This window comes from Pipistrellus kuhlii, unplaced genomic scaffold (genome assembly GCF_014108245.1).
Source record: "Pipistrellus kuhlii isolate mPipKuh1 unplaced genomic scaffold, mPipKuh1.p scaffold_m20_p_21, whole genome shotgun sequence".
Taxonomy (NCBI): Eukaryota; Metazoa; Chordata; class Mammalia; order Chiroptera; family Vespertilionidae; genus Pipistrellus; species Pipistrellus kuhlii.
The window spans coordinates 10,716,948-10,740,794 of record NW_023425520.1 but is presented as its reverse complement, the minus strand read 5'-3'; the positions used below and the strand labels follow the sequence as shown (position 1 = coordinate 10,740,794).

The window sequence follows — 23,847 nt, the reverse complement described above, 5'->3', positions numbered from 1 at the left end:
CAGTTACAGGTATCCAGACACCGTTTCTAGAATCAACCCTCCCACCTTTGTCTTTGCTCCCCTTCAGCCTCATGGGTATTTGCCCTTCAATTTCACAAGTTTTCTCTGCCCAACTATGGAAGCAGTTTTCCGGACAACCTACCGAGTTAGTCTGTACTATTATCCCCAATTTCAAGATGAAGGCACTGAACTTGAGAGAAACTAAACAATTTGGAAAGTGAGCATGAACCAGGATTTGAACACAGATCTATTTCATTCAAGGTCATTTCTCAAAGTCCAAGTTTTGTGGCTCCTTCAAGTGTGCCTCTTTTTCACCTCAGAATTTCCTATCAACTTTTTTCTTTCCCTCTTCTCTGAGAGGGAACCATCTCTCTTTGCAAAGAATAACTCCCTTCAGCTGCACTTTTATATTCCCTGTGGAACTGCCTCATTTGAGACTTTTCCCTTTTAAATTCTTTCCCTCTCCACCTCAAAAATAACTTCAATCTGTTTTGTTCTGGAGCCCTGGTTCTCAAAGGGTCGTCTCAGAGCAATAGTACCAGCATCACCCAGGAACCCACCTGAAATGTAAATTCTCAGGCACTACCACAGCCCAATGAGTGAGGATCTTGGAGTGGCTCAGGAAATAGTTTTTTGTTTTTGTTTTGTCTGTTCTGTTTTTAAGATATATACTTTTATTGATTTCAGAGAGAGAGAGAGAAAGGGGAGAGAAAGATAAAAACATCAATGATGAGAGAGAATCCCACACTGGGGATCCAGCCGGCAACCCAGGCACATGCCCTTGACCGGAATCGAACCAGATACTCTTCAGTCTACAGCTGACACTCTATCCACTGAGCCAAACCACCTAGATCTAATTTTTTAAAAATATTTTTTACTGATTTTTTTTTAAGATAGAGAAACAGAAACATTGATTGGCTGCCTCCTGCACACCCCTACTGGGGATTAAACCCACAATACCAGCATGTTCCTTGACTGAGAATTGAACCTATGACCTCCTGGTTCATGGGTCAATGATCAACCACTGAGCAACACCAGCCGGGCAGGAAACAGTTTTTAACAAGCCCTCGGATGTAGTCACATTAAAAATAAAGAAACAGCCCTAACAGGTTTGGCTTAGTGCACATGTGTCAAACACAAGGCCCGCGGGCCAAATCCGTCCCACCAGGCCTTGCAATGTGGCCCGCACCGCGCTGTCATCACTGCACACCGCTGCGTTTCCATCACAATGACAGTTTATGACTGTTCAGTAAACCATTCGGCCCGCGATTTAGGCTGGATTTTAGATTTTGGCCCCTTCTCTGATTGAGTTCGACACCCCTAGCTTAGTGAATCAAACATCAGCCTGCAGACTAAAGGGTCACAGGTTAGATTCCGGTCAAGGACATGTACCTGAGTTGCAGGCTTGATCCCTGGCCCTGGTCGGGGCGTATCCGGGAGTAAACCAATTGATATATCTCACATTGATGTTTCTCTCTGTCTCTCCACCTCCCTTCCAATCTTTCTCTAAAAATAAAAACCAATGGAAAAATATATTTGGGTAAGGATTAACCAAAATAAAAATAAACAAACAAACCAGCAGCCAAGCAATGATTCTCTCATCTTTGATGTTTCTCTCTCTCTCTCCCTCTCTCTTCCTCTCTGAAACCAATAAAAGCATAATAAAGGTATTTCTATTTTGTACTAGTATTCTTTCCTGATACTAAGTTTTTAAAATCCAATGTATAGTTTACAGTTTTGGTACAATTCAATTTGGACTAGCCATATTTCCAGTGCTTACCAGCCATCCATGGTTGGTGGCTACCATACCGGATGGCACAGCTCTAGAAGCTAACTAGTCTTGGAGTTAAGTTTTCAGAACCTCCTGATGTGGGAGGTCAGGCTCCTCCTTGTAGCCTGACCTCCGGCATCAGAAAAGCTGGACTCCAACACACCAGGCCCCTTGGACAGGCCCTGAAGTACTCGACCTTGCCCCTCCTCTCTCTTTCCTCCAAACCCCTCTCAATCTTGTTCAGTGTATTCAATAAGAATCTACCAAGAATTCAACGAACCAGCCAGTCCCTGTCCGGGTCCTGGAGAAACAGTAGGGAACAAAACAAACCCATCGCTCCCTGGAGCCCACATTTTAGTTGGCTTTTGCTCCTGAGAAAATAAAACATGGAAAGAAAGGGAGTTTGTGGGCTTATGATTTTCAATTAGGTGCCCAGGAAAGGCCTCATTGACTGTGAAATGTTTGAGCCAAAGTCTGCAAGGCATAAGAGCGCGCTGTGCTAACATCTCCAGAAGAGGGTCCAGGCAGAGGGAAGAGCACAGCAGAGGCCAAGTGAGAGCATGCTGGGGGCAGGGATGAGGAACATGCAGAGATGGCACTAGAGGAGCAGAAGTGTCAGACTGTAGAGCGCCTGTGGGCCCAGGTTAAGGGCTGGCTTTGCCCCCCAAGTCAGATGGAAAACCTGTGGTGGGGTCAAACAGGGGAATAAGATCATTCTGGCTGCTGGATGGAGAGCAGACTGCAGGATAGCAAAGGAGATGGATTAGGAGCCAATAATCCAGGTTAAAGAAACAACTTAAACCAGAGCAGTATTGGCACAGGTGGTACAAAGTGGCCAATTCTGGATGTGTGTTCAAGTTGGAACTGCTGAGGTTTGCTGACTGGGTTTGGCCCAAGGATATTTGAGAAGAATGTCCTTGGCAAGCTAATATGTGGGTGGAGTGCAACTGAGTGATGGCAGGTGGCAGCAGAGGGGCCAGGGGGAGAGGCTGTGTGGGTTAAGGATGAGGTGGGCAGAGAAACAGTTTTGCCAGGAGCACAGGGAGCTCTGTGGGCATACCCTTGCAATTAGTGGCAGAGAGCATGTAGTGCCCACTTAAAGTCTTCTCAATTCCCAGAGATGACTTGAGTTTGCCACTGGCTTTTTGTGCAAATGGAACAACACAGTAATGGTCAGTCTCTTCATCTGTCTCTGTCAGCTCCAGGGAAGGGCCACTCCCTCACTTACCTGTCTGTTCAGCACCACAATGGGACTTGACTCATCATCACTGCTCAGTAAAAAAATGACCCTTAAATTCTGCCCATTGGCTGGGACTGGCTAGTGTGCCAAATAAGAATAGGCCATGGTTGGCTAGTCTCTGGCAAAGGCTCCTGCCTGATTAACAGAGGTAATCATGAGATCAAAAACAACAATAAAATAAACATTTAAAAAGAAATCTCCTAAACCAGTAAGAGCTACCATTTATTAGACCTATTCTGTGTTAGGCAGAGCAACTCTGTAAAGCAGGTGTAATCATCATTTCACGGAGGAAGGAAGCTTACGCTTGGCAAGAGTAGAGATCAGTGGTAACTATAGCTCAGGAGCAATGTCAAAGAGAGAGAGAGCTGAAACCGGTTTGGCTCAGTGGATAGAGCATCAGTCTTCGAACTGAAAGGCCCAGGGTTCATTTCCGGGCAAGGGCATGTACCTTGGTTGTGGGCACATCCCCAGTGGGGGAGTATGCAGGGGGCAGCTGACAGTTGCTCACATCCTAACAATCCTTGAAGGCACGAGTCGAGAACCCTGGGGGAAGAGGGGAGCACGGCCTGCAACTTCATAGTCCCCAGGGGTGGCCAGCCATCTGCCACACTGAAGGCTGGTACAGTACTCAGAACAAAGGTAAATTCTTAACTCCCCACTTAACAATTTATACAGGTTGCACACATGTGCTCAAACTGTCCTACAAAACCCAATTTCTGATATGGATTCTAAGCTTCTTTTAATAAAAACATTTAGGACAAGAGTATAAAAAGGTTATACTCTCTTGACATGAAATGGACATCCTGCAGTGGAAACTATCACGAGATCAGTGCAACATTAACAGTGCACCTTAGGCAAAGCCCCAAAGGGACTGTGTCTCAAGACCTCTGCAGATTCGGAGTTAGAGCAGCTCTGAATCTCATGCCCCCACCCAAAGTCACCAACGCGGCCCATGTGGCTAAATAAAAGTTCCCAGCAACCCCTACCCTAGAGGGGTGCTCCTGACACTGCTCAGGAAATGGAATCTCAAAACCCAGAAACTCTTGCTCTGGCTGGTTTGGCTCAGTGGATAGTGTCGGCCTGCAGACCGAGGAGTCGCATGTTCTATTTCGGTCAAGGGCACATGCCTGGGTTACGGGCTCAATCCCCAGTAAAAGTTGTGCAGGAGGCAGCCTATCAATGATTCTCTCTCATCACTAATGTTTACATCTCCCCCTCTCCCTTCTTCTCTGAAATTAATTTTTTTAAAATTCAGAAAAACAAAACAGAAAAGAACAGAAACTTTTGACTCATCCCTAACTCCTCCTCCCCATACTCCCCATCAATCACCAAATTCTCCTGTTCATTTACTGACTCAATATCTCTGGAACCTGGCCTTCTCTTTTCCCACACTGCCACTTTCTATTGAGTCTAGTAATAATTAATGTCGTTTTTAAACATTCGTTTAAAATCTTGCTTGGCGTTGACTTGTATTGACATAACCTTCAAATACGTGGTATCTACAGAACGTGTGAAGTGCAATTAACAAGTTTTGCTTGAAAAAGTTTGTGTTTGGTTTGGTTTTTGTTGCAAAACTAGGGCTAAGAAGATGGCAGATGAAGAGCATATTCGGCACTGCATGCTTTACGAGTTCCAATTAGGAAGAAAAGCAAGTGAGGCTGCAAAAAACATCTGTAGTGCTCTTGGTCAAGATGCAGTTAGCGCCAGAAAATGCCAGCGTTGGTTTGAGAAATTTCGCGAGGGAAATTTTTCGTTAGATGACAAGAGTGGTCGAGGCCGTGTGTCCAATTTTGATCAAGAAGCTCTTCAAGCTCTTTTGGTGCAAAATCCTCAAATTACCCAACAAGAGCTTGCGACAACTTTAAATTGTTCACAAAAAACAATTTCCAATCAATTGCGTGCACTTGGCAAAGTCCAATGCACTTGGCAAAGTCCAAAAGTTTGGAAAATGGGTTCCTCATGAGTTGACCAACAACAACCGTAATCAAAGAGTCACAATTTGCAGTTCGCTCCTCTCTCGTCAAAACTGTTTGCCGTTTTTAGAGCAAATTGTTACCGGAGATGAAGAATGGGTGCTGTATGTTAATTTGAAAAGGCGGCCTCAATGGTTGGACAAAAATGAGGCTCCGCAGCCCACGCCAAAACCTGACTTGCATGCGAAAAAAGTGATGTTGTGTGTTTGGTGGAATTTTAAAGGAATTCTTATGAACTTTTACCATCTACCCAAACCATTACAAGTGCAGTGTATAGTGCCCAATTGGAAAGGTTAGCCCAAGCTTTAAGAGAAAAAGAACCCGCGCTGATTAATCAGAAGGGCGTAATTCTTCACCACGATAACGCACGACCGCATACTGCAAGAATCACTGCTGAAAAACTGCGCCAGTTGGAATGGGAAGTTCTCCCTCAACCTGCATATTCTCCTGATATTGCCCCTTCCGATTACCATTTGTTTCGTTCTTTGCAAAACTTTCTTCTTGGAAAAAAATTTAATAATGAAGAATGCCTCAAAAATGCATTGACCGAATTTTTTGCATCAAAATCACAAGAATTTTACAACAGAGGGATTAAAATGCTTCCTGAGCGTTGGGCACAAGTAGTAGAAAACAACGGCAACTATATTGTTGATTAAATTTTGTTGTATTGTTTAAATAAATTCGATTTTAAAAAGTATTAGAAAACGACATTAATTATTACTAGACCTAGCTCCTTCCAATCATTTCTTGTTGACACCAATAAAATATTGCTTTTTGACTGACCCCTCTGTTGCCAACCCCACCTACTACCTGTGTTCACCCCCCAATTTGCCTTCTGCACCATTGTGAAGATTACCCAGGCACAAGTTTACAATTCTTTAGCTGGCTCTCCAGAGTACGTAAAAAGAATCAAGCAAATGCTCCTGGCCATGGTATGTGCAATGATTGTATGCATCAACTTGACTGGGACAAGGGATGCCCAGATATTTATTTGGTCTAACATTATTGGAGATGTGTTTGATGAAATTCACATTAGAATCCATAGACTGAGTAGAAGGGATGGCTCTCCCTGATGTGAGTGGGCCTTATCCAGTCAGCTGGAGTCCTGAACAGAACAAAAGACTGAGAAAAGGAAATCCCTTCTGCCTGATTGCCTAGAGCTGGAACCTCCGCTTTCCTGCCTTGAGACTCAGACTGAAACATCAGCTCTTCTTGGGTATCCAGCTTCTTGGAACTTGTCAGCTTTCATTACAGTGTGGGTCAACTCATTAATATTGATCAGTCTTGCCGAAACTGGTTTGGCTCAGTGGACAGAGCGTCTGTCTGCAGACTGAAGAGTCCCAGGTTCGATTCCGGTCAAGGGCATGTACATTGATTGTGGGCACATCCCCGGTGGGGGTGTGCAGTAGGCAGCTGGTCGATGATTCTCTGTCATTGATGTTTCTAGCTATCTATCCCTCCCCCTTCCTCTCTGTGAAAAATCAATAAAATATATTAAAAAAAAAAAAGAATTGGTCAGTCTCTTTCAATGTATCTCTCCCCTAATGCTTCTGTTTCTTTGGAGAACCCTGACTAGTACAGTTTGTAAGGTTATGACTTGACATGTTTACATCTCTAGGCTACTGCTCAACCCATCCTTCTCATATTTTTCCTTTGCAATAAAATGTTTTGTTGTTGTAAAAGGTATCATATATGTGCATACATAAGAGAGCCAAGAATAATAATAAAATGAACACCGTGTACCAACTGCTCAAGTTAAGAAACAATACCAGCACTTCAGAACCCTGGTACTCAAAGTGTGGTCCCAGGACCAGAACTGACATCACCTGGAAGGTTAATGTATGGTAAATGGAAATAAGGGCCCCTTCTCTTGCCCTAACTCCCCTACCCACTCAGTGGAAATAAGAGTGAAGGCCATCTGTAAGCAGAATGTGAGAGACCTTGGGAACCTGGCCAGCAACTTGGTCTAAGAAAGGCCAAAGAATCTGCTTCTAGATGTGAGCCTGGATTGTAAACAACAAGCTGCAGGGACCTAGCTCCCTTTCCCCTGTATGCCTGTTTTTCTGTCTTCTGTACTCTAGAAAACCTTGTGCTGGGAACGTCTGGGTGGTATTATAATAAGATCTCCAGGTGATTCACATGAACTCTGAGCAGCTCTCTTTTTTCCATCAGATATAACTAATATCCTGATTTTGTGTTAATTGCTTTTTATGTATTTTACCATCTTCATAGAATCTATCCCCAAATAATAACTATCTAACCTTTTTATTTTTAATGCTTTTTTTTATTTTAGAGAGAGAGGAAAAGAGAGGGAGAGAGAGAAAGAAAGAAACATAGATGACATACCCTGACCAGAAATCAAACTGGTGACTTCCTGGTTCATAGGTTGATGCTCAACCACTGAGCAACACTGGCCAGGCTAACCTGCTTCATCTTGAAAATGGAGGGCAAGTGCAATTAGCCATGAAAGAAGTCAGCAGCACTGTGCCCCCTCAAGAAGGAGGTGAGTGGACCAGTCTTAGAGTTGTGGTCTGACTTCCACTTCTCTGGAAAGTGACGAGGCCTTCTCTGGAGAAGTTATGAATAAGATCATGGCAAGTGGGTCTTAGGAAATAGGGTTCTCCACTTTTGGGTACCTAGCAAGACTATGGTGTGGACTAGGCAGTGGACATGCAGCAGAAGGGTGGTCAGAGGAAGTGGGCTGCCTTGTACTCCCCGCTCCTGAGCCCACCACGGCCTACCTCCAGCTCTCAGGGAAAACTGAGAACCTGTGAGTGTCATGAATCTGGGCCAAGTTCTCCTAGGTGTCCTGTCTTCAGGTGAAGGTGGCCCAAAGGAAGTGGGGAACTTGATAGTGACAGTCTGTCTCGGGGGTGACACTGTTGCGCCTCAATCTGGTGCAGGCCTGGTCATCTTGTGATCACCTTTCACCATTCGCCAAAGAATCTCACACTGAGTCTCTTGCCTCTCATGTCTTACTCTTCCTTGATTTATTCTTTCTATTTTGGTGGAGTACTTCTTGCAGTAGCTTCTTGAGGAAGGGTATGTGGCAGTTAGAATTTTAAAAACCTTTATTCTCAGAAAATTACTTTATTCTATACTCATTTTTATATACTTTGGCTAGAATTCTAGGTTCGTAATCATTTTCCTTCAGAATTTTTAAGGCATTGTACTACCATCACACACTTCCTACACAGTCTGGCTGGCAATCAGGGCCGTCTCACCCAGTCCCAATCAGGGTCTATGGGGCCCAGCCAGCCAGGGAGGGACCGCAGGAGGGCTCCATGGCATGTCCAGCCCTCTTGCCCAGTCCGGATCTGCCAGAACCCAGCAGCAAGCTAACCTACTGGTCAAAGCATCTGCCTCCTGGTGGTCAGTGTTCATCATAGCATTTGGTTGACCAATCTGTTGGACACTTAGTACATGACACTTTTATTATATAGGATAGGTTTTATCCTGTCTTTATTCTGGATAAGGAATACTCCTCCTCTTCTTCCTGGTTGAATGAGCAGGGAGTCTCACCTTGGGACTTAGAGCAGTGAATGGCTGCAATGCTGAATTGGTAACTGTTTGGGGCAAGGAATTGCCCAGTTGCTATTAACCTTTCTTAAGTGTACAGTACAATAATGTAAACTACATACACCCTGTTGTGCAACAAATCCCTAGAACTTTTTTATCTTACAAAATGGAAAAAATTCTATAGCAGTTAGACAATTCCTCCTTCCTTCTAGACTCTGGAAACTAGCATTGTTCTTTCTGAATCTAAGAGTTTGAATATTTAGATATCTAATGTAAGTGGAATCATGCAGTATTTGTCTTTATGCAACTGGTTTATTTTACTTTGCATATGTCCTCAAGGTTTATACAAGCGTTAGCACATAAGATGCCTTCCTTAAAAAATATTTTTTTAATTGATTTCAGAGAGGAAGGAGAGGGAGAGAGAAATAGAAACATAAATGAGAGAGAATCATTGATTGGCTGCCACCTGCACACCTCAACACTGGGAATCGAGTCTGCAATCTGGGTATTGCCCCAACTGGGAATCACACTGTGACCTCCTTGTTCATAGGTCAATGCTCAACCACTGAACCACACTGGCTTGGCCGATGCCTTCCTTTTTAAGGGTGAATAATATTCCAATATATGTATAAACCACATTTCATTCATCCATTATCTGTTGATGGAAACTTTAAGACTGAGCCTACCTCTTGGCAATTGTAAACAAGGCTGAATGAGCATGGAAGTACAAATCTAGGCCCAGCTCTATTGAAATCATTTTTTAAATGATCACAGCCTAAAAACATATATCTTCTGACTCCCAATTCAGAGCTCCTTCCACAGTATCATTAACACTCACTCAACATATGCTTGTTTACTGCCAAATACGTGACAGGTATGGTTCTAGACTCTTGGTCTCGCTCTTAGTTTGCTCACAGTCTAATGGAGAAGAGGCCAATCAGTAATTAAAGTTCAGTGCGGTTGTTCTGACAGAGTTAAGCATCTAGACCAGCATGAGGAGGGAGTCTGGAAGGAAATGATGACACATGAGCAGAACTCTGAATATGAGGATGTGTCAAACATATGAGACTGGGTAAGGGTTACATGTAAAGACACTAAGAGAAATTAAGCCATTTTCAAAGAACCACACTCAAAATACTTGGGGATCTTAGAGTATCATATATGAGCTTCATTCCCATGGTGCCACCCAATGACATGCCGCTCCACCAGGCCTAGTAAAACAGATGGTCCTCCAACTGTTCACCCTGAATTAGTCCCTCCTGCTGCTCTGCTGGACAGACTCGTTCTCCACTGACTTTAAGAGCTCTGAGCACTTAGGTTGCCTAAGTTTGGTTTGTGAGTTGATAGAATGCTTTGAATTCAGATATATTATAGAATGGGCAGCAGGAGTGGCGATATTTTTCAATTAAAAACATCTCTTCCACCCTAAACTAATCAAATAACAAACAGGTATTTGAAGGAATGCTCCATGAAAGAGCAGAGAGAGCATGGGTAAGAAATATGAAGCAATGCACCCTATCTGATAGGTCACAAAACTCATGACAAGGCTCCTTGCTCTTCTTGAATACTTTCCCTTAGAATCCAAGAGTGAGGTGGCTGTCATAGATATGTATATTATGTGTCGTTAAAAAATGAAGTTCAAACTTTTTCTGACAGAAGGCTGAGTCTGATGTGGATGATTAATTTGACAATGAAGACAAGACTGGTTTTGCCAATTAGATTATATGGTAGACATTTTCCACATTAAACATGCTATAGTAGCAGCTATAAGGTTTTGATGAAAATATATCTAAAGCAGATAAAGTATTTTATCAAAAATGACTATATTGGCAAAGATGTATGGAAATGAACATTTTGATTTTCCCAACCAATTTGAGTACATTAGTTTAAACAATCTACCTCTGTGTGAAAGAATAGGTACAATCAATAACAATTATAAGATTTGGTAAAGCCTTTATGTCCTCCTATATAATAAAAGCCTAATATGCTAAGTGTCTGACCGCTCATTCAACCAGTCACTATGATGCGCACTGACCACCAGGGGGCAGATGCTCCAACTGGTAGGTTAGCTTGCTGTCTGGGTCCAACTGATCAGGACTGGGTGAGAGAGCTGGGCACACCCTGGAGCCCTCTCATGGCCCCTCCTCAGCCGGCAAACCTCCTGCAGTCCCTCCTTGGGTGGCTGGACCCATCCCTGCAGGCCAGGCTGAAGGACCCCCCCAGTGCACCAGGCCTCTAATATCTTCTATATTTATAAAAGCCTAAGGGACATTAATGACTGAACAACCAGAACGACTGGAATGAGCTTCTAGGAGACAGATGCTCAACACAGGAGCTGCCCTCTGGTGGTCGGTGCACTCGCAAAGTGGGAGTGCCACTCAGACAGAAGCCGGGCTGCAGCGGTGGTGCCTCTCCTGCCTCCCCAGCAGGGGCAAGGGCGGTGGGGCTGCGCCCAGCCCCTGCCATTTCAGCACTGCTACATCCCCTGAGCGATTCCGGATTGTGAGATGGTGCAGGCCAGGCTGAGGAACCCTACTTGTGCACAATTCTGTGCACAAAGCCTCAAGTTTCTTAATAACTGAGAAAAGTGAATGACTAATCTCTAGATTAATCCATTTATAAGTCAGACATCCTCTAATCCTGTGTTTTCAATAAAATTAAAGGTATACTGCCCTGATTGGAATGACTCAATAATTAGTGTTGGTCTGTGCACCAGAGAATCACAGGTTTGATTCCCAATCAAGGCAAGTACCTGAGTTGCAGGTTTGATCCCTACCCCAAGTCGGGTTGTGTGGGAGGCAACCAATTGTTGTTTCTCTGTCACATCAATGTTTCTCTCTCGCACGCGCTCGCGCGCGCGCTCTCTCTCTCCCTCTCTCTCTCTCTCTCTCTCTCTCTCTCTCTCTCTCTCTCTCTCCTCTTTCTCATTCTCTTTCTCCCCTTCCACTCTAAAAGCCAATGGAAAAAATATCCTCACTCTTTAGATGAGGATTTAAAATTAAAAAAAAATTAAACATGTACCTAACCAAGTTGTCAGCTAATTAGTAAATTAACTTTTGGTGACATACCACTGACTTTTTTGTTAATCTTCACCCAAGGATCTTTTTCTATTGATTTCTTTTTAGAACGAGTGGAAGGGTGGGGGAGAGACATAGAAACATCAATGATGAGAGAGAAATAGAATTGAGAACTGTCATTTTCTCAACAATACTCATCCATGCTTATGTGAACTCATCCATCTCATTAAGGAAGACATTTCTAATTAACTTGTACTTTTTTGCTTAATAATTATTTATAAATATTCATAATACATTGGTTTTGTTATATATTACTATATTTGAATTTACTGAAATAAGATACAATCATAAAACACAGAACATTCTAAATGCTACATATATTCTTCTTTTGTATAACTTAACTTTAAAAATAACGAAAGTATGCATACAGGCTTGTGTGGCTCAGTTAGTTGGACCATCATCCCAAACACTAAAAGGTTAAGGATCCAATTCCCGTCAGGGCACATCCCCAGGTTTCTGGTTCCATCCCAGGTTGAGGCATGTGAGAGAGGCAACCAATGGATATTTCTCCCTCTGTGCTCCCCTTTCTTTTCTATCGCAAATCAATAAAAGCACATCCTCAGATGAGGGTTAAGAAAAAAGCTACATAGAGCTTGATGATCAAAGTTGAAGTTTTTTGTATGCTTTTTAAACATGTATTTTAATTTTTAATTTATTTGTTGTTAATCCTCACCAGAGGATATTTTTCTATTGATTTCTTTTTAGAACAAGTGGAAGGGATGGGGGAGAGACATAGAGCTAAACATTGATATGAGAGAGACACACCAATTGGTTGCCTCCTGCATGAGCCCCAAACTGGTGCTGGGAATCCAGCCTGCAACCGAGGTTATGTGCCCTTGACCAGAATCAAATCCAGGACCCTTCAGTCCATGAGCTAAATTGAAGGTTGTTTTTGTTGCTGTTGTTGTTTTAATGTTTTTATTGATTTCAGAGAGGAAGGAAGAGGGAGAGAGAGAAACATCAATGATGAGAGAAAATCATGGATTGGCTGCCTCTTGCACACCCCCTAAGGGGGATCAAGCCCACAATCCATGTATGTGCCTTGACCAGGAATCTAACCATGACCTAGTTCATAGGTCAATGCTCAACCACTGAGCCATGCCGGTTGGGCTAAATTGAAGTTTTTAATTTCAATTTTTATACTATTGAAGGTATTTTTTTTAGAAAAAAATGCTAGCGTTATTAAATAAGAAGACTTGTGTCCTGACCTATTTGGCTCAGTGGATAGAGCGTCGGCCTGCGGACTGAAAGGTCCCAGGTTCGATTCCAGTCAAGGGCATGTACTTTGGTTGTGGGCAGATCCCCGGTAGAGGGTGTGCAGGAGGCTGCTGATCAATGTTTCTCTCTCATCGATGTTTCTAACTCTCTATCCCTCTCCCTTCCTCTGTGTAAAAATCAATAAAATATATTAAATTTTTTTTAAAAAGAAGACTTGCAAGCTTTCATTATATTAGAATAAAACTATGCGGGGCAAGTCTAAGAGAAATGAAAGTTCCAGGAGAAAAAAGAATGGTTAAAGTTTCTGTTAAAGAAAAGTGTAAATGATTGATGAAAGAACATTGTTAAGATATTCAGAGTCTATTGGCTACATTTTAAAAAGTGATGTATACATTTTGTTTTTAAATATTAATGTTTATAATTCTTTGAAAGTTATACCCCCTGCAATTATAAAAAGTATTCCCCCCACTTTTTTAATCCTCTCCAAAGATACTTTTTCCATTGATTTTTAGAGAGAGTGAAAGGGAAGGAAGGAGGGAGGGAGGGAGGGAATGAGGGAGGAAAACATCTCTATGTGAGCAAGACATGAATCAGTTGCCTCCCGCATAGGCCTTGACCGCCTGGGACTGACTTGCAACCCAGGTATGTGTTCTTGGCCGGGAGTTGAACCGGAGGCCCTTTGGTATGAGGGCTGATGGATGCTCTACCATTGAGCCATACCAGCCATGGCACATTTTTCCCTTTTTCTTTTCTCTTTTCAAAACAGTTGATTCATATTAAATACATGTAGCACTTTATAAGGTTCTGTTTTATACAATTTTCTTATTTCATATATTTTATTTAAAATTGAATTTTGGTGATTTAGTATACAATTGAACAATACCATAAATGCAATATAATTTTTGATAAGCTTAAAAATGTAGGATGAAAAATTTTAGATGTCAACATAAAAATGTGTCAGGGGATTCACAATGTTTCAAAATTATTTAATCCAAAAAATATAATTATTTAGTCCAAACAACCAAAATCAAATATATGGCTTTTCATGATTTGACTCCTACTTTTTTCACCTTTATCTTCTAGTCTCTGGCACTTTAAGCCCCAAATTCAAAGAACTATTCACTGTCATAATTTTGTGTTTTTGTTTAGTTTCCCAACAGGATCAAAGTCCTATTACATACTCCTTGATAAGATCACAAGCATAGTAACATATTAAAGGTTTAGAAATATCCTAATAAATGAAGCTGCTTAAATTTGTTTATCCCAGTGTCTCCTAAATTTGCTCAATTCCAGAACTCTTTTAATATAGCCCATGAAATTAGTCTTCCATGAAAAGCCCTTTGGAAAATATTAAGGCCCATTTTAATACCATTGTTTAATTGATTTCAGAGAGGAAGGGAGAATGAGAGTGAGAGAGAAACATCAATGATGACAGAGAATCATTGTTTGGCTGCCTCCTGCATTGGGGATGGAGTCCACAACCTGGGCATGTGTCCTGACCAGGAACGGAACTATGACTCCTGGTTCATAGGTCAACACTCAATCACTGAGCCATACTGGCCGGGCTGGACCCATTTTAAAAGCCAAATCTTTAAAGCTTCCCAAGTTCCAAAGAGGCATTCCCTACCTGATATTCCCACAGGCTTTGACGCCCTCAACATGGCTTTGCCGTGCCCCACTTATTACTACCTACTTCCCCTCAGGCTGCTGACATTGCTGCGGTACCACCATGATTCCTGGCTCCAGCAGGAGCTCAAGAGTGGTCGAATAAATGAGCAATAAACGAGTAGGCAATTCCTAGGTTTCTACTTTGGATGACTGTGCTTGAGAAAATACTCCAAAGGAATGAAAGACTGGCAGGAAAAAGGGAGAGCCTATTTTGGACATGTGGAATATCAAAGTGGAACTATCCAGTAGACAGCTGGAAGTATGGATCTGAACCTTGGAAAGGAATTCTGGAGAATCTTATTATTACAGATGACAGGTGAAGTCATAAGACTCAATGACATTACCCAGGAAAAGACCAAGTGTAAAAAGTAGAGAATGTAATTGCATAGGGAACATTAATATTTAAAAAGTGTGCAGAAAATTTATCAAGGCAAAAAACTTGGAATTCCCCTCAACTTTTCCCTGCTCTCTAACCACCATCCAATCCATTTAGTCCATGACCAAGCTCTGGCATCTCTGCCTTCAGGACCTGTCCAGAATCCATTTCTTCCATCTCCACTACTAACTCTAGCCCCAGCCACCACTTCTGTAAAAGCATAACTGCATCCACTCTTGCCCACACCAACTTCACAAAGCAGAATGACCTTTCAAAACTAAATCATATCATGTTTCTGCTTAAATCTTGCTATTGCTTTCCCTGCACTTGATCTGATTCGTGCTTACCACCTCTCAAACTGGATGCCTACTGGCCACAATGACCTCCTTTCTGTTCTTCATGAAAGCTCAGACCCTGCCTCAAAGGCTGTTGGTAATTCTATTAATAACTGAAATGTTCTGAGACTTTCAAATGACTGATAACCTCCTGTTATTCAGGCCCAAATTAAGACAAAGCATGAAGTCCTGGTCGGTGTGGCTCGGTTGGGAACCATCCCTAGGACCAAGAGGTCAGGGTTCAATTTCTGGTAAGGGCACATGTGGATTTCGGGTTTGATCCCCAGTGGGGGAGGGTACTATGTGTCTGATGTATAAGAGGCAACTTATCAGTGTTTCTCTCTCATATAAATGTTTTTCTCTCTCCCTTCCTCTCCCTCTAAAATCAATGAAAGTATGTCCCAAGGTGAGGATTTAAAAAAAGATAAAGCATCTTATCTAAAGCTGCTATTGAAAATCACTCAGTATCAAACTACTCTAATGTTTAACATTTATTACAACTAAAAATTAATTTTAAAATTACTGCTCTCTTTCTTCATGTGAGCGGTTTTAATTTGTCCTGTTCACTGCTATATTTCTAGTGCCTAAAATATGCTCTGGCCCTCAGTAGACACTCAAATATTTGTTGCATGAATTAATAAAGGGAGCAGGAAGGAGACTGAGGGGGAAAAAAGTAAAAAAGCTGGAAAGAAAATTAGAGGAGGGTAGAAGCTTAGAGAAAAGTTTTAAGGAAGAAGAAGTAAAAAAGAAAGATGACTAAGAAGCCACTAAATATGGCAATTCATCTTTGGTGTTTTTAAAGGGATAATTTTGGAAAAGTAGAAGAGGCAGAAGACAGATCACAATAGACTAATGATGAATAAGTGGGAAGTGCAGTGGAAAGGGCAAAAGGAAGGAAGAAGATGGAACACTATTTTGAGGGTGAGAAAAGACAAAAGAAAGAATATTTGTTGTGCTTTCAGTTGAAGGGGAGGATGTAGTGGGAAAGGGGATTCTGATGATAAAAAAGAAAAAAGGTTTTTAGGATGAGGTCCCAGTATTATAAAAAGAGATGGGTTCCTAAAGCTACAATTAGTCATCTTTTCTCTTCTAAAACTATCCCACATTCTTATAGTACAATGTCTGTTTTATAATCAGATATCTCTACTTCCTAGAAATAATTTGTTATTTTCATAATTCTTACATAATTTTAATCTACAAAATCATTATTAAAAATCTGCACATCTTGCCCAGGCTTAGTGGTTGAGCATCAACCTATGAAGCAGGAGGTCATGGTTTGATTTCCAGTCACAGCGCATGCCGGAGATGTGCAGGAGGCAGCCGATCAATGATTCTCTCATCACTGATGTTTCTATCTCTCTCTCCCTCTCCCTTCCTCTCTGAAATCAATAAAAATATAGTTTTTTAAAAAGAGTAACAACAGCAGATAAAGGGACGAGGCATAAACCCTTACAGCATTTTACTAAATGAAACTGTTCAAGTTATTGTAAGACTATTTTCATTAAAGAATAAGAATTTATATAAAATGGGTGGATAATTCTCAATAATGTAACATTCCTAACAAAAAGAAGTCAACTCTAAGTGTCATTAGAAAACTACTATTTGGTTTTGAAAGAGCACACACAGAAAATGCCAGTTTTCTTAGTGACATGAATCTTCCCATTACAACGATCCCGTTCTAACCCATCTCAGGGCTGAAGAGCTTAGTAGGGTCACCGGAGACTGAGGCGAAAAGGCCCTTTTCCATAGACAGACAACGGAACGACGCCTCCACCCTAAGGTTTAAATTCACGAAATGCAGGCCCAAGATTTAATGTGATAAGACATCAACATAGCATGGCACATCTGATCAGTCTCCCACACCCAAAGAAATAACTGGCAGGCCAGATTCAAGTTCTAACACACTTATAATTAATTTATTGTCAAACAACAAATTTCTCTACAATAATTCAGGACTGAAAATATCCTGTAGGTTCTAAACTCTCACTCTCTTTAAACACATTGAATCATCACCAATATAATTTCTAGGTGGTGTTCAAGGCAACTATTTGCATGTCAACTAAGATTTTATGAGCTTTCATTACGTACCTAAATTGGCATGACCATCCGCTACTGTTAGTCTTTCCTTAAAACAGAAGTTGTTCGGAAAGGCATCATGAAGTTAAGCTATTTTGCCTTTTGAGGGTAGCATAAAGGAGAATAAATTATTAAGTACTACCAAGTTTAATATCGATCATTTAATAAACACATGCTGAGAGCCTAAGATGTGTAAGGAACTCTGAGCCAAACACCTCGTTGGAAAGACACGGCCAAAGTAGTATGTGACTATGTGCTACAAATAAACAGCACAGACAATAAGTTTCCTAAATGTTTTGACAAAGTTCATTCTGATTCCTGTGGGCTAGTGTGGTCAGAAACTAGCTTTCAAGAAGAGGAAGATGGTCCTGGCTGGGTAGGTAGCTCAGTTGGTTTGAGTTTGTCCGATACCAAGGTTGCAGGCTCAATCCTGGTCCAGGACACATAAAAGAATCAACCAACGAATGCCTAACTAAATGGACCTTTCTCCCTCCCTTTCTCTCTCTCTCTCTCTCTCAAATCAACAAAATAAAATCAAATAAAAAATAAATTTTAAAAAAGAAGAGGAAGATGAGCTAGATTTGAAGAATGGCAGGATTCTGAAAGGTTGGGACCGAGAAAAGGACACTCCTGGAGGATAATAAGCTAAACATATCTGCAGTTTACAGATGAGAAAAGCGAGAACCAGACGACTTCACTAGTTGGTAAGCAATAATCAATTAAATGTCCAGCAGCCCAGGCTAATGTGGGAGAGAATATGGAAAATAATTCAAACAGAGAATGGGGGGGAAAGGAGGACACACACAGAGAATTTGGAGAGGAAGAGACCAAATGCTTGATGACTAGAGATGGACACTGAAACAGCCCAGGTGGAAGAGAGTAAAGGCACGAATTTAAAAATAACACAGAACAAATTAGATTGCTAACTTTTGTTTTAAAGTTTAAATTATAAAGAAGCAAAGCAACCTTGTCCTTCCCCTTATTTCAGTAAACTATTTATTTATTTGTTTATTTAATTATTTATTGGGAGAGAGAAGCCTCGGTCTGATGTGAGAGAGATGGATCAGTTGCCTCCCGCAGGCGCCCAGACCTGGGATCGAACCCGAAAGCAAGGTTTGTGCCCGGATTGAGAATCGAGCCAGCGACCAATCGAACCAGTGCACACGAAGGACCTCAACCAACTGAGCCACACCAGCCAGGGCAATCATCTCACTTTTATAAATCAGCTTCAGGAAAGAAAACCTCTAACCAACAAATCCCCCGGAAAAGCTACTGAGAACCAATGAAAACGGAAATTGTCCACAACATCGCCGGACTCACAAGCTAAACTTCAGGACTATTTTTACTAAGATTTCCAAAGATTTTTGGGTGTTTCCATTCAAAACAGTTTGATCAACTGAAGGCTGCCTGACATTTCCATATGTAAACCGTGAACCTGCAAAGACCCAATGAACATTCACAGAATAAATGAAGCCACTAGCACAGGCTACTCTCAGGCCGGTGCGTTTGAAGAAACTTCCCCAGTCTGGGAGGAGACCTTCCCCTGGGGCTCCCCAGCCTCACGCCGGAGCCTCACTAGGGTCTCTCCGGTCCCGTTTTCCCAAACCACCGCCACCGTCCCTCTGCCGCAGGTGACAGCGCTCAGTCCCGGCCAGTCCCCGGTCCGAGCGAGGCCCGGGAGCGCCTCCGCGGCAGGGGCTCCCGCGTCCTACTCACCGCGACGGGGCGGCCGTGCTCGGGGCCGTCGGCGGCGTCCAGGCGCGGGGCCGGGGCCGGAGCCGGGGCGGGCGGCGGGGCGGGCGGCTGCCGGTGCTTGCCGGCGCGCTTGGCCTTGGCCTGGATGCAGCGCTGGTGCAGGGCGAAGGTGTGCTGGCGCTCCAGCTCCAGGCGCTCGGGCGACACGGCCTCGTAGCGAGCCTCGCAGGTGCTGTGGTGCCGCCGGCACAGCTCGATGCGCCGGCGGAGGCGCTCCATGACCGCACTGTGCCGCGGCAGCGCGAACTCCGCCATGGGGCAGGTGGGCAGCACCATGGGCCGAGGGCGGTGCGGGCCGGGCCCGGGCCGGGCGTCTCTGGCGGCTGGAACTGCGGGCTCCGCTCCCCGCCGGCGGGCAGCCGCTTCACGGCCGCGCCATGGCCCCGCGAGCGGCGAAGGCGGCGGCGGGTCTTCCTGCGGCTCCGCTCGGCCCGCCGCCGGCCGGCGCTCGCTGCCCACCTCAGGCCTCGGCCTGGCCCCGCCGCCCCGAGCCCATTGTTTTCCGCGCCGCCGTAGCCGCCATCTTAAAATTGTTTTCGGGGCTCTCGGAAGAGGGCGGGACCCGGCAGGCGACCTTGGCGTCACGGCTGAGGAGCAGGGACTGCGGCCAATCAAACAGCGCGAGCGGGCGCCGAGGGGCGGGGCGAGCGGCCGAGGCCAGCGGAGCTCCGTGCGGAGTTAAAGGAACTCTCGTCGGGGGCGGGCCTCGGTGCTGGGCACCGGCCGAGTGTGGACGGAGCCGCGCTGAGCACCGCCCCGCGGGCAGGCCCTTCCGGGTCCGCGGCGGAGCCCGGCAGCAGGCGCGGGGCCGCGGGCCGGAGCCGGACGCCGCCGGCCCCATCGCTGCTCGCCGCGTTCCCGGGCGGCCTTTCTGAAGTTGGTGCAGATAAACTCAAAAGTAGCCACGCTTTTTCAGCATCAGCCGTTTTCTCAGACCTCGCTTACATCCAGCATTTTAATTGGTCGAAATTTCACGAGTGAGCTGAAAAAGGTTTCCTCTCACGCCATTCTGAATCATTGGGCCCGTCAATTACCATTTTTATGTAAAATGAGCAAGTTCCAACTTACTACTTGCCCCCGAAAAGCCCGGCACAGATAAGGAAGAGCATGTGGGGAGTCTATCTAGTAGTGGGGGTGAGAACCGCAAAGGATGACATTACAGTAAAAACCGGGGTATGGCCGGCAAGCCTTACATTGAAAAAGATGGTCTTGTTAGGTAAAATCGCTCTAGTATTATATAACCAGCAGGCAAAGGGAAAGGGAGACTAGAAAAAACTACGGGATTAGCGAGTCAGCAATAAAACTAGAAATGGTGTTGGACCAAGAGACAAGTTAAATAGGGGATGCCAGGAAGCTGCAGGTTGAGAAACACCATCAACAAATCAAATCAGCTGTTATAGTAACTTTTCACTAGGACCCACAAAAATATCTTATTTTAAAATAAGAAAAAATGACTCCTTATTCAAATAGTATTTGTTCTCATACAAATGCGGTAAAAAGATACAAGTGGCTCCCCAAGGCAAAGGTGCTCATGAATGCCATAATGTGGTCCTGCTTTTTACCAGTCTTTAAACTTATACATTTTACACCAGGATTAAATATTTTCTAATAGGAAAAATAATAATAGCGTAAGCACTGTCTCTTTTCTTCAGTAAGTAGTCCAAAACCAAAATAGCATGCTAAAAGAAATTTAATCTAATTTTCAAAAACCTCCCTTGAAATATATAAACATGAAAATTTATTTTCTAATAAAAAATTAAACTCATTGGTTCCCATCAATCGTAAAAGACTAAATTATTCCTCTGTTTCTGAGCTGTTATCCCTATAGCACAACAGAAACTGAATTCTAATCCAGCAGGAATGGAGGCAGAATCTCCATTGAGTTGACTGAACCAAATCCTCATGGTGACAAAGTACAGTTGGCCTTCAGTATCAGAGTTCCCATCCTCAAATTCAACCAACCACCAAGGATGGAAAATATCTAGAAAAGTTTCATTGTTGCTGATGTTGCTATGTAGATCCGACTCTGATGGCAGCAGGTTGCATCTGTGCTGAGCATGTACAGACTTTTTTGTCATTATTTTCTAAACAATATAGTTAACAACTATTTAAGTAGCATTTTACATTGTTATTAAGTCTAAGTAATCTAGAGATAAAGTATAGGGAAGATGTGTGTAGGTTATATGCAAATACTACGTATACCACTTTACATAAGGGACTTGAGCATCCTCAAATTTTGGTATTCACGGCGAGTCCTGGAACCAATCCCTGTGAATATCAAGGGACGAGACTATATATCCCACCGTTCATAGTAGTTTCTTCATTAATAGCAAACAGTGGCCAATTAAAGGACAATTAACCCACTTTGAAACAGCAAAACATGTAAATTAAAGGTTACTATGAAGAAGTTCAGTCAAAAGCAGATGCTTAACCATAGGGTTTTAATGTAATACCATTTAGTAATATGACAATTTGGGGAAAGTGGAAAGTATTGTATTTTGTGAACAAGAGACACTGAGGAACACTCTGATGGAGTGGGCATTTTACAACAACGGGAAGGGAAACCAGCATGTAAAAGCATAATGCAAGTGCCTTCTAAAGAGCCAAGAACTGCAGCTGGTCATTCATTAATGTGTCAGACATTTAATCAGGAGATTACAACTTCAACAAAAAGAGTGAAAAGAACCAAGAAAAGACAAACTTTGCTAAATAACTCTGGAAAGGCAAATGAACACTACCAATTTACACTTGTCATTCCATAGCTCAGCCAGAAGAAACTGTGAGGCATGAAATATTAATGGAGAGTCAAGGCAGATTTCTGGAAATGCAATGACCCCACACATTTGCTTCAAAGGAGAAATCTGCAGACATATTTTTAGGTCTTGCCAAGTAACTGTTTATTCGCACTCAATACATTTGGGAAAGTGTGCTACATAGCAAAGGTCACTGTGACCACAGAACACCAGATGAAAAGAATAAAGCACTGAACAGCAAGAAAAATGCATCCCACCCTCATAAGAATTTAAGTGAACTGGTAAAAAATTGAGATAAACAAAATAAACAGATACAGCCTTCATCTTTTACAAATATACTTCCTCCCCAATATCTCCCAATATAAACACTCTGGAGTGTTTATATATTCAGTGCAAGGAACAGTATCATCGGTATATTTGAAACAGCTCTGAAGAAAGAATAAAGCTAAAAGAACATTAATTTTGAATATACTTCAGTGTGGTGTAATAGTGAGATTATTACACTGTGATGGGGGAGAGGCTCTGATAGCACCCATCTGCATTCCATAAGAAAACAAACCTAACATCACTTATTAAAATATTCTACAATCCATATACTAAAAAAAAAAAAAAAAATTATTTTTAACAGGACTGCTTTATCATGTAATTTAAGACACAACTGTTACATGAACTGCAAATGATAACTTAAAAGGTTTAGCAGCTACAAAAATTGGATAACTCATGCTCTATGTCACTTCTTACATCAGTACTTTTCAGCCTGTGTTCAATTACAGTCAATTCTGAATTGGCTCACATCTGGACAGACTTCTAGTCTTTATACAGAGTAAGAGAAATGGATAAAAAAAATAATAATAATAAAAGATAGCATTCTATTCTGTACTTGACCCTGGAAAGGTGCAGGCCTGCTTAAAAAAGGAAGAAACACACACAATCACAATAAAGCTTAATACTATGCAAAGCTTATAATCATTTTTAGCAACGGACAGCAAGACGCTGTGAAGAGAAGGCATAGCAGAGGAGAAAGCTAGGACTCTGGGGATACAGGGAGGGAAAACAGTGTCAACAGAATGGAAGATGGGATGGAAACACCTGATTCTACTCTGGAGCTCACATGTCCTGGTAGCAGTCTTTAAAGAAGCCACCCGTTCAAGAAGGTTGTAGCCCAGAGACGCTTGGCGTGCAGAGTACGAAGGCCCAAATGCCACATTGTACCACCTCCACTAACTCAAACCTGTCGGTGAACTGAGCTGTTCCAAGGGCAACAGAACATACACACACTTTGTCTAACCAACATAGAGTGAAACGTTTTTTTTTCTTTTTATATGTCCATTTTTAATACAATTTAAACAGAACCTTTATATAAATTTGGGCTTCCATTCAATCCCTCTCCTCAATTTCCTTAGGAGGAATGGAAGTAAGCAATACAAAATTATAACGACAAATAACTGCACTTTAAACATGATTATCAATTTTAAGGGATATAGACATTTGAATGCTTTGTAATACCTAACTCAAACAAAATTGGTTATAAAAACTGCAGTTCATCCCCCTAGAATTTCTAAAAGTTGGTGTTATTTCTGCATGGACACATCAATATATTAAATTAAGCCAAGATCTTAAAGACTGGCAAAATTCTATTACTCTATTAAAAACAAACAAAAACTCAAAGATGTTTAAAAACAAAACAAAAATACAAATTAGTTGCTTCATATTACATTTCACAACCATTGTTAAATGCTTTCTTTCTACAGAAACAAGGTCCTTTTTGTCACAATTGCAATTATTTACTGCTAGATGTTTAAAATTACACGGGCTAGTGTTTGAAACTTGTTGAAGGTGACATCTGGAGGTTTGCTGAGGTTCAACCTAAGATGTGCCAGGTTTTCTCCTAGGACCACACTTGCAGAGGAAGGGGAGGGAGAGGAAATCACATATCAAGTTCTTAAGATAATTTTACTCTCTTCTTGGCTTTCTGTTTCTTGGTGATCTGTCCAAAATTTCATCCTCCTATTGGTTGAAAAAACACACAAGAAATTCATATTATAATTACCATATTATGAAAAGTAAAAATTCACCAAATTTCCAA

The 23,847-nt window shown here is 42.4% G+C and overlaps 2 protein-coding genes across 5 annotated transcripts in view; both read right to left on the bottom strand.

Annotated features, from left to right (window-relative positions):
• MAML1 (mastermind like transcriptional coactivator 1) overlaps positions 1-19,763 on the bottom strand; it is a 52,114-nt gene extending 32,351 nt beyond the window's left edge. The window contains exons 1-2 of one of the 3 annotated variants that reach the window (XM_045585767.1): positions 19,302-19,532; positions 18,970-19,029 (exon numbers count right to left, since the gene is read on the bottom strand). Coding sequence is in view for 2 of the 3 variants with exons in the window: in XM_036450190.2 (XP_036306083.1) it covers positions 18,970-19,284 (315 nt within the window). In the remaining variant the exon portion in view is untranslated. Of the gene's footprint in view, positions 1-18,969 lie in introns of all 3 variants that reach the window. The other 2 variants (XM_036450190.2, XM_036450189.2) reach the window with 2 other exon arrangements.
• Positions 19,764-21,885: 2,122 nt separating this feature from the next.
• Positions 21,886-23,847, bottom strand: part of CANX (calnexin) — a 37,687-nt gene continuing 35,725 nt past the window's right edge. For both annotated transcript variants that reach the window (XM_036450195.1, XM_036450194.1), the window contains one exon: positions 21,886-23,768. Coding sequence is in view for 1 of the 2 variants with exons in the window: in XM_036450194.1 (XP_036306087.1) it covers positions 23,715-23,768 (54 nt within the window). In the remaining variant the exon portion in view is untranslated. The remainder of the gene's footprint in view (positions 23,769-23,847) is intronic.